This window comes from Lynx rufus, unplaced genomic scaffold (assembly GCF_022079265.1).
Source record: "Lynx rufus isolate CCGP_SWC_20201006 ecotype Redwood Valley unplaced genomic scaffold, mLynRuf1.p SCAF_17, whole genome shotgun sequence".
Classification (NCBI taxonomy): domain Eukaryota; kingdom Metazoa; phylum Chordata; class Mammalia; order Carnivora; family Felidae; genus Lynx; species Lynx rufus.
Genome location: NW_025814831.1, coordinates 50,915,681 through 50,926,097, shown reverse-complemented (window position 1 = coordinate 50,926,097; position 10,417 = coordinate 50,915,681). Strand labels below are relative to the sequence as shown.

The following is a 10,417-nucleotide window of genomic DNA, read 5'->3' as shown; positions in this document are numbered from 1 at the left end:
CACTGGTCCCTTCCACATACAAATATTTGAGAAACTTACAAACTTTTATCCATGAATTACTCCAAAAGCTAAGACTGCCACCTCTCCACCTCCAGGAAATTCCTAGAACAGGGGTTTCCTCAAAAACATATTTCAACACTTTTACTTCTACTGCCCTGCTCACTATAGCAAATCAATTACTTCTGAGACAGTTGCCCAGGTTACATGTTGAATGCTCCTACATATAGAAGTCGCTTTATGTAACAAAAAGTTTTCTGAAGTGTAAAAACAACAATGGCATTTTTTCCCAGATTTCAGCACGGGTACTTTTACATAACTGAGGGAAATTAAGCCACATATTTTGAAGATGAACACATTGAGATACATTTTAAAATAGGGCATTTTAAATAGCACACTTTAGAAAGACTTCTATAATCAATTGACCATTCCATTCACATTAAAACACTCATAATTGAAGTATTTTTATTTTATGTACAATGAGTTGGCATTAAGATAGGTTATCTTGGATATCTTCAGTTAAGGTAGGGATCTTGGATGACCCATTCAAGGAAGTTCACTTAATCCAACTGAAAAAAAAAAAAAGGAAATTAATTCAAAATGTTTAAGTATCCTATTTTATTCTCACAAACACCAGCTCATTTTAGAAAAATGAGGTTTAAGCTGGATATGACCCACCCAAACTAGTTACCAAGATCGCAGTATTTACTGAATGCCCACAAGCCATTCCACAAACCACAACAATTATATATTTTAGACTGTAAACTTCAGTATTGGTATTCTCACTTCTTCCCTCAGTTTCCCACTAGGAAAATACTAATACATAAAATGATCTTTACCAAAACCTCTCGATGGTTATTAAGTAGGGAACTAATTACACAGCTAACGTTTTGGTACTGTGTGCCAGAAACTACTATAGGAGGCATTCATACACTCATTTAATCTTAACCTGAGAAACTGAGGACACAAAGTTAGCTTCAAGGTCTGAGTCCATTCTCATCAGGGACACACCCACCACCTCCCACTAAGTAAGACATACAAACTTCCACACTGTAACAGCAAGCATATACTTGTTCTTTGGTCAAAATTAAAAGTCTAAGCTTAAGATACTTTGTGTCTGCCAGAGATCACACATTAATGCCAGTGACTGTTAACGTATCCCAGAGACAATGAAGTAGTTTTCCCCATGGGAGGGGAGGGGGACACTAGCACGAAGAATCAAGACAGCTCCATATAAACATATACAAATTTTGCAACAACCTTGCCGTTTATTTTTCTCAGGCAGACACTGAACTTCATGACCCTGGACCAATGTCATAGGACTATTAAAAAGCAGCCTTCTGTCTGAATCCTAACAAAATTTATCTGGCCCCAATCCTCAAGCTCATTCCAGTACATGATACTATTCAACATTTCAGGGCAGGAGGCAACACATGTATTTTGCTGGAAAAAAATGTCTGGGTAAGACTAAAGAGATCTAAAACTAAAGAGAACTAAAACCACTTTCAGTAGTTTCTGAAAAAGCAAGTAATTTCATCCACTATAATGCATGGCACTGGTCAATCGGAGTCAGACCGTTTATAAAGTCTACATGGTCCTATCCCATTGACCTAACTACTACAACTATTTTAGCAGGGTCATCCGTCACCAAAAAAAGCCCGGCTCACAGCCAAGACAAAGAGGAAAACGGTGTTGATCGCAAGCTCACTGTAAGGAAATATGTGAACGTTCTCCGCTCACAAAACACGAGTATGGCATCCGCTGCCGCGTACCTTAATGAAGCCTATATCCTTCGCGTATTGACGGAAACACTGGCGGCACATGTTGAGGCCGTATTTCCGGATCAGACCGTGCCGGTTTGAGCAGACGCGGCTGTAAGAAAAGAGATGGCGCTACTGGAGGCCACAGAAATAAAAGGATTCCGTACTCTGGGGCCACCACCCGCACCGCCCGTCTTCCCCGACCCGTCAGAGGCCCGTAATGGCGGCAGGCACAGCTCTAGAGTCGCTCTGCCCTCACGCGCCGCCTGCAGGCTCCTCTACATTAGAGTTCTGGCCGCGTCACATGCCAGCGCAACCCTTCCTAACATCACATTCTGTTTCTCACCAAGAACGAGAACCCTGGCCAAATTTCCTCGGATGGCTCCAGTAGAGCTGCTGGTGACCCATCTTGCTCTCCCGGACGCAACGAGGCAAAAGGAAAGAGCTCGCAAACGCATGCGCTCTTCAAATGTTTGAGACAGTTTACCCAGAATGCAGTGCTGACAAATGACGCGAATGCTATGCGGCCACGCTGTTAACAGAAAGGTCTTGGAAACAATCCAAGCCGGCACAGCTGATGACGTCACCGCACCGCAACCTCTAGTATCATTTTGCGCTGCCTCCGAGCGCCGGGCGCGGTGGCGCGCGCCTGTAGTCCCAGCTACTCGGGAGGCTGAGGCAGGAGGATCGCTTGAGCCCAGGAGTTCTGGGCTGTAGTGCGCTATGCCGATCGGGTGTCCGCACTAAGTTCGGCATCAATATGGTGACCTCCCGGGAGCGGGGGACCACCAGGTTGCCTAAGGAGGGGTGAACCGGCCCAGGTCGGAAACGGAGCAGGTCAAAACTCCCGTGCTGATCAGTAGTGGGATCGCGCCTGTGAATAGCCACTGCACTCCAGCCTGGGCAACATAGCGAGACCCCGTCTCTTTTGAGGCCCCTGAGGAATGAATTTTGAACTCTTAAAAATGTGGACAATTTCATAATCTAAACATCTTTTCATAGCCCGAGCCACTTACATCTCTAAAATTAAAATTTTACCCTTGGAAACACGATTTTTGCCTCAACTCAGCACTGACACCTACTGGGACAAATTAATAAAATAACTTAAAGTCAGCTGTAATAATTCAGAGTCAACAGTAGGAGTTTCTGTTTTGTTGAACAGAATACGTTTTCAAAGCGATTTCTTATTTTTTAATTGACACACCCTAGTTTTTTAATGGACACATCTACACCAGCTCAGAAAAATGATGAAAGGCTTGGTGTGTTTGATATTTAAATGTAGTTAAATTTAAAGTGAGAAGTAAATGCACAATGTACGTTACTTTGACCAGATGATTTGGTTACAACTACAAAAAAAAAAAAAATACCCTCTGAAAATCTGCTGGAAGATGTCTAAATTCCACAAGGACATTTATAATGTCTCTAGATAAAACTTAACTGTATATGGCTCTGAAAGCTTTGATTTATAAAATGTACCACAGGGTGAAATAATCTAACAACATTTTACACATGAACTTTTATACTGAAAGTGAAAAATACAATGCTTCTCCAAGGCATGGTATGTCAAGATTCTGGTAGGGCACCCCTCCCAACCATTAAATTAGGTACTTTGGTACATGATGAAGGAAGAGACAAATCCAAAATTTAAAAACCAGATGTGACTTGATTCCTGCCCTTAAAACTTGCAGATGTAGGGAGGAAAACAGGATTATCTCAAAGAGCCCTTCCTTATATTTTCAGATTGTGTGACTCAGTGACCTGTGTACAACTAAGTAAGCAGAACTTTCTGTATCCAATGGTGGGTATGCTTGTGGTGTACAAGAGGAGCAAAGAAGAGAGAAATTAATTCTAGCTTGAGGTATATTTAAGAGGCCTTTGATGTAAGCCTTGAAGAGTGGGATTTATACAGGCAGCACTAGATGAAAGGGAATGCCTAGTGAGAAGAAGAGTTTGAGCCAAAGAATGGAGTTGGGGAAAGTGAACAACCTTGTGTAACTGGAGTTGAGGATGCACAAAAAACCTAGTGATAGGTAACATAGAAAAGGTATTTGGTCATAAAGCCTGATTGAAAAGGGCCCAATGTCAAACTTCTATGATTTTCCTAGAGTTTGTATCAATCACTGATGTGTAGTTTCCAAAATCACGGCTTCTCGAAAATTAATCGAACATTGCCCCAACTATAGCTTTCCCAGACATTTCCTAGCTGGTCTACATAATTTTTAAATGATTAAAATGCTTCAGAGATCAATTCCATAAATATTCAACACTTTGGTATAGAATCCTTTGGGCCTAAAGAAGTGTGAACTCATTTAAAAGCAAAAAGGAAAGGATAAATAAGCAAGAAACAATTAGTTACACTTGAACAGTCTGCTATACTATCTTGATATTCAAGTAGTTCTTAATGTTGAAGCCGGTGCTCACTGGCCACTCCAAAAATCATAGAGCCCGCAAGAATTATGCTAAATCTACCCTGCCTGCGCTCTACAAATGGCATGACAAAGCCTGTATGACAGCACAACAACTTATAACATGGCTTACTGAATATTTTAAGCCCACAATTGAGACCTCTGCTCAGAAAAAAGGATTCCTTTCAAAACATGACTGCTCATTGACAACGCCCCTGTTCATCCAAGAGCTCTGATGGAGATGTACAATGAGATTAATAGTTGTTTTCATGGCTGATAACACAGCATTCATCCTGCAGCCCGTGGATCAAGGAATCATTCCAAATTTCAAGTCGTTTTATTTAAGAAATCCATTTTGTAAGGTATGGCTACCATACATAATGATTCCTCCATTGGATCTGGGGAAAGTGAATGGAAACCTCTTGGGAAGATTCGCCATTCTAGATGCCTTTAAGAACATTTGATTTATGGGAAGAGGTCAAAATATCAACATGAACAGGAGTTTGGAAGAAGTTGATTCCAACCTTCATGGATGATTTTGAGGGTCCAAGATGTGAGTGGAGGATGTTACTGCAGATGTGCTTGAAATAATAAGAGAGCTAGAATTAGAAGTGGAGCCTGAATATGGGACTGAATTGCTGCAATCTCATGAGAAAACTTGAACAGATGAGGAATTGCTTCTTATAGATGAGCAAAGAAAGTTGTTCCTTAGGATGGAATCTACTCCTATTAGAAATGCTGTGAAGGGGCGCCTGGGTGGCGCAGTCAGTTAAGCGTCCGACTTCAGCCAGGTCACGATCTCGCGGTCTGGGAGTTCGAGCCCCGCGTCGGGCTCTGGGCTGATGGCTCGGAGCCTGGAGCCTGTTTCCGATTTTGTGTCTCCCTCTCTCTCTGCCCCTCCCCTGTTCGTGCTCTGTCTCTCTCTGTCCCAAAAATAAATAAACGTTGAAAGAAATGCTGTGAAGAAACAAAACAAGAGAATATATGGCAAAGGGAGGGGGTAGAGAAGAGAGGGAAATAAACCACAAGAGACTCTTAATGATAGAAAACAAACTATAGATTGATGGAGGGAGGTGGGCGGGAGATGGGCTAGATATGTGTTGGATATTAAGGAGGGCACTTTTGATGAGCACTGGGTGTTGTATGTAAATGATGAGTCACTTAAACCAATATTGCACTATATGTTAAGCAAAATTTAAATTTAAAAAAATTTTTAAAAGATACTGTGAAGATTGTGTAAATGACAACAAAGGATTTAGAATGTTATATAACCTAAGTTAATAAAGCAGCAGGAGGGTTTGAGAGGATTGACTCCAGTTTTGGAAGAAGTTCTACCATGGGTAAAACTCTATCAAACGGTATCACATGCCACAGAGAAATTTTTCATGAAAAAAAGAATCAAATGATGTGGTAAATTTCACTGTGGTCTTATTTTAAAAAATTGCCACAGTCACCCCAACCTTTAGCAGCCACCAACCACCCTGATCAGTCAGCAACCACCAACACTGAGGTAAAAACTTCCAAAAGCAAGTGTCCCTGAGTGGCTCAGTCTGTTAAGTGCCTGACCTTGGCTCAGGTTATGATCTCACAGTTTGTGGGTTTGAGCCCTGCATCAGGCTCTGTGCTGACAACTTGGAGCCTGCTTTGGAGTCTGTGTCTCCTTCTCTCTCTGCCCCTCCCCCAATTGTGCTCTGTCTCTCAAAAATAAATAAATGTAAAAAAAGAAACTTATTTAAAAAGGAACTTCCAAAAGCAAAAAGATTACAACTCACTGAAAGCTCAGGTGATGGGTAGCATTTTTTCTTTGCTATAAAGTATTTTTTTAATTATGTACATTTTTTGGACATAATGCCATTGCACACTTAATAGACTACAGGATAGTGTAAACATGACTTTTATATGCACTGGGAAACCAAAAAATTCCTTTGACTCTCTTTATTGTGGTATTTGCTTTATGTCAGTGCTCTGGAACTTAACCCTCAATATTAACAAGGAATACCTCTATCTGTTTCCCCACAATCTTCCTACAATGTATATTAGCAAACTTCTTTATGTTTGTCCTTCTGCTAGCCTAAAAATGGTAAGTATTGCTTCAGTCTGAATTTTGATGAGGCAGAGCATGTTTTCCTATGTTTATAAGCCAGCCATGTGTATTTGGGAATTTCTCCTTTGAGCCCACAGGCCACTTTCTTAAAGTATTGCTGATCTGTAGTTTATATATTAGTAAAGCTTATGCAGAAGAAAATGAGCACTTTGACCTTTGTATTAGTTGCAAAGTTATTTTATATTGACCATAACCCCAGATTCTTAGTAATTACTTTGTTTCTGGTATATCCTTCCATGCAGAACATTTACATTTTATGTATTAAAATTTGTCAACTTGGGGTTATGTGGGTGGCTCAGTCAGCTGGGTGTCTGACTTCGGCTGAGGTCATGATCTCGTGGTTTGTGAAAGCCCACGTCGGGCTCTGTGCTGACAGCTCAGAGCGTGAAGCCTGTTTCAGATTCTGTGTCTCCCTCTCTCTCTCTGCCCCTCTCCCTTTCATGCTCTGTCTCTGTCTCAAAAATAAATAAACGTTAAAAAAACTTTTAATTTGTCAACTTGTTACATTACTTTTTTAGGTAGGGTCAAAATTCTAAAAAACTTCTGTGTTTTCATGTAGCACTTTTACATTTTCAGTGTTTAAGTCTTGGATCCACCTAAAATTTATTTCACTGTTCTCTAGGAGTGAAAGAGAAAGCAAGCTTCCTTCCCTTGCAAATGGCTACTTCCTTTCTCCAACACAAACAATGGTAATTGAATGCACATTAGTCTGTGAGCTTGCTCTATTTTAGCACAATGCCAGCTCTCATAAATATTTGTTACATGAATAAGTGAATAGCATACATTCATTTACATATTCATTTATTCCACAAATATTCACTGAGTACCTACTATATGTGAACATTATGCTAGGTCTTGCATGTAACAGTAGTGACTCAGAACCCAAGGAGCTTGTAGTCTAGAGGTGAGGCTAGGCATTAAATAAGTAATCATACAGCAATATTTTGGACAAGATAATCTAAGATTCTTCTTTTTTTTTTTTATTTTTTTTTTCTTCAACGTTTTTATTTATTTTTGGGACAGAGAGAGACAGAGCATGAACGGGGGAGGGGCAGAGAGAGAGGGAGACACACAATCGGAAACAGGCTCCAGGCCCTGAGCCATCAGCCCAGAGCCTGACGCGGGGCTCAAACTCACGGACCGCGAGATCGTGACCTGGCTGAAGTCGGACGCTTAACCGACTGCGCCACCCAGGCGCCCCTCTAAGATTCTTCTTGAAGCGAACAGCCAAAAGTGCTAGATGAAATATCATGTATTCCAAAATGCTGAGTTGAGCTTCCAGGAATCCCAAAGGTGCTAAGCAGGAACTGAAAACCACAGAAACTGCCCTGGGGAGATTTGTCCAGCTAAGTAATAGGGACTAGATTCCAAAGGGAACAAGAAACAAGCCTTTGCACAACTGTATTTAATTAAATTGCAAAGAGTGGAAATCCATGAAGGTTTGCGGGGAGAATTGAGTACAAGATAGGCGACAAGTCCTAGCACTAACACTCTCTAGAGGTAGTGAGCAAATCCCTTTACTCTTTTCAGCCTCTATTCCTTTTGTGTAAAATAAGAGAATTGAATTAGAATATGTGTAAAGTATGTCTCAGCTGTAAAAGTTTAGGATTCTGTGATAGGAGACCCCCTAAAATAATTTAATTTGGCAGTAGTGTAGATGGTGGATTATTGCATTAGCCTTTCAAGTGATCCCTGCCTCTAGGCTTGCTCTACCTCCTAAGTAATCTCTTTAGTGACCACAGTAACCTTTTCTAAACGGTGTGAATTTTATCCCCTGTTGAAAATGTTCAAGTTTCCCAGAACCTTCAGGCTAAAGTTCAAAGGCCTTGGTTTAGCAAACAAATTCTTTTCAACATCTGGCTACTTTATACTCCTCTAATGTCTTACATGTATCCAATTGTGGTACAATTGTTGGTTTGCTTGTCTCTCCTAAACACTGTAAAATCATCTCTGCCTTCTAAACATCTAACATAGGTACTGACATACAGCAAGAACACCATAAATATTAAATAAAGGAATACATTTTGAAGACAGAAGACCTGGTAAGTTTAGGAATATCTCTGGAGGGAAGTAATGCAGCTTTCAACTGACATGGTACCACTAACAAGGGAAAAATGGGTAGTAATTAGGAAATCATAGTGGAAACACAACTTATAAGATGTAATTACAGAGCATCAACAGGGACAAGGTAGCACTATACAGGTCTAATGCTTAAGTGTATATTTGTTAACTATTTAGCTTTATTTAATTTAGTTGAAGTTTATGGTTAAAAAACCAACTCGAAGATCTGGTCCCAATGTGCCAGAACAGCCAAGTCTACACTGTCCACAGATGGTGACCTCACTGTTTGTTTAATAGTATGATACGACTATGATTTACCAGTTTGAACCTAAATGAGCCATAAACCTAAGGGAGTAAAGTTTACTACGGGTACAAATGAAGGGGAAAGTCCGAGATTCAATTAATTAACTGTTGAATGCTTGTTATGCACTGGAAACTCAGTGAAATAAAAGAAATGAAAGGTAAGTTTAAGTGCAATTGAATTTTCAGACTCCAGAAAAGGAGAACAAGATGTTAGAGACAGCCAGTGGAAACTGAACAGGGTTTTGAAAGATTAATAGGGTTAATTAGTATGAACAAAACAAAAAGGAGAGAATGAGTGAAGTATGTAGGCCAGGCAGAAAAGGAATCAATTTCACAGAAGAAAATTGATCTAGATGTTATTTCTCTGATTCCTTTTGTCAAAAACTGTAGCCCACTTTAAAATGTCTTGTATTTCCATGTTCAGTCAGTCTGCAATTCAAACTAGCTTGAGCTAATTAAAGGTAGAGGAGGTCAACAGGCAGATTCTATTTGTATGGTGGTAAAGACAGAAGTGTGGATGGGTAATCAAAGAATCTTTTCTATTTTTTTTAAGACTTTAAGTAATCTCTACACCCAACATAGAGTTCAAACTTACAACGCTGAGATCAAGAGTCACTCGCTCCACGAACCGAGCCGGCCAGGCACCCCTAAAGAATATTTTGCTTGGTAAACAGTCCAAGAAGACCAAAATAAACACCAGATCCAAGTATTTCAGCTATTAAAAATGAGGGAACTAAGGTGAAGATGTTGGGGGGAGGTGGAGGTGGGAGTTAAGATCCCAAAAACTGATATATGTTTATTTTACTTTCAAGCCACTATTATTTTATGTAATCTTATTTAATAAGATAATCTTATTTAAATATTTAGGGAAGCACACGCCATATTTGAGAATCTGGCAATTAGGAAGATACGTTTTTGGCAATACAAACCATTGTCCTACTCTGAAATCACCTTGGAACTGTTAAGTAACTTTCATATATTTAGATTATTTAACAATTACTGAATTCACTGAATCCGTGTTTCAACAACCCAGGTAACACCAAATAGAGGGTTGAGGCTTTGTTGTTGTAGTCTTGTTTTTTGTACATTTCTATTCTAATCAAAATTACATTGGTTTACACATGTAAGATTTCCCCACCTCCCAACCGTTCTTGGAAGTTCAGAGTATATTTATCGTACTTGTAATGCTTTAGGCTGGCGTTTTATTATTTTCTTCTATATTATTATCCACTCAAAGAACAAAAGTGGGTAATTCTTGAAGTCTGTCTTTGAAAACTCTAAGGTGTGTTTGGCTTATTGTATGTTTTCACTGGCCACATAATTAACTGTTACTAAACGAGGAGCCGTGTTTTCATGCTCTCCATTCAAGAATACTAAATAGAAAAAAAAGGAACGTAATGTTTTATTCATTACTAATTTTTAGGAACCAGTTACGTTTTTCAGAATGAGAATCAACAGATAACACTTCAGGTTCAACACCTTGTAAACAGGGACTCACACCTAATTAAGGATAAATCATATTGTCATAATTGAATTGAAAATCTGTATTTCTGTAAGCCATTTCACATTTGCAAAAGTACCGCTCAAACAAAATGAATGTTTGATAAAAGACTGGGATTAGGATGAGGCGAGAGAGGCGTCGAGGGCACAAAATTTAAGGAGAAAGGACTGTGCTCTCAGGGAAGCACACGCCATTTTTGAGAGCGCCTCCTTAAATAAGATGTGCGCCCCGGGCGCCTCCCTCCACCAAGAAATGTAGAGCCGGAGGTGCTTATAGGGTCTGGATA

General features: G+C 39.9%; 1 protein-coding gene across 1 annotated transcript; it reads right to left on the bottom strand.

Moving 5' to 3' along the window:
* Nucleotides 1–445: 445 nt before the first annotated feature.
* RPS29 (ribosomal protein S29) lies at nucleotides 446–2,211 on the bottom strand. The gene is made up of 3 exons (XM_047079721.1): nucleotides 2,104–2,211; nucleotides 1,770–1,869; nucleotides 446–566 (listed from the first exon to the last, which is right to left on the bottom strand). Exons 1-3 carry the CDS (start codon nucleotides 2,163–2,165, stop codon nucleotides 558–560), a joined length of 171 nt encoding a protein of 56 aa, XP_046935677.1. The 5' UTR covers nucleotides 2,166–2,211; the 3' UTR covers nucleotides 446–557.
* Between the last annotated feature and the right edge of the window lie 8,206 nt (nucleotides 2,212–10,417).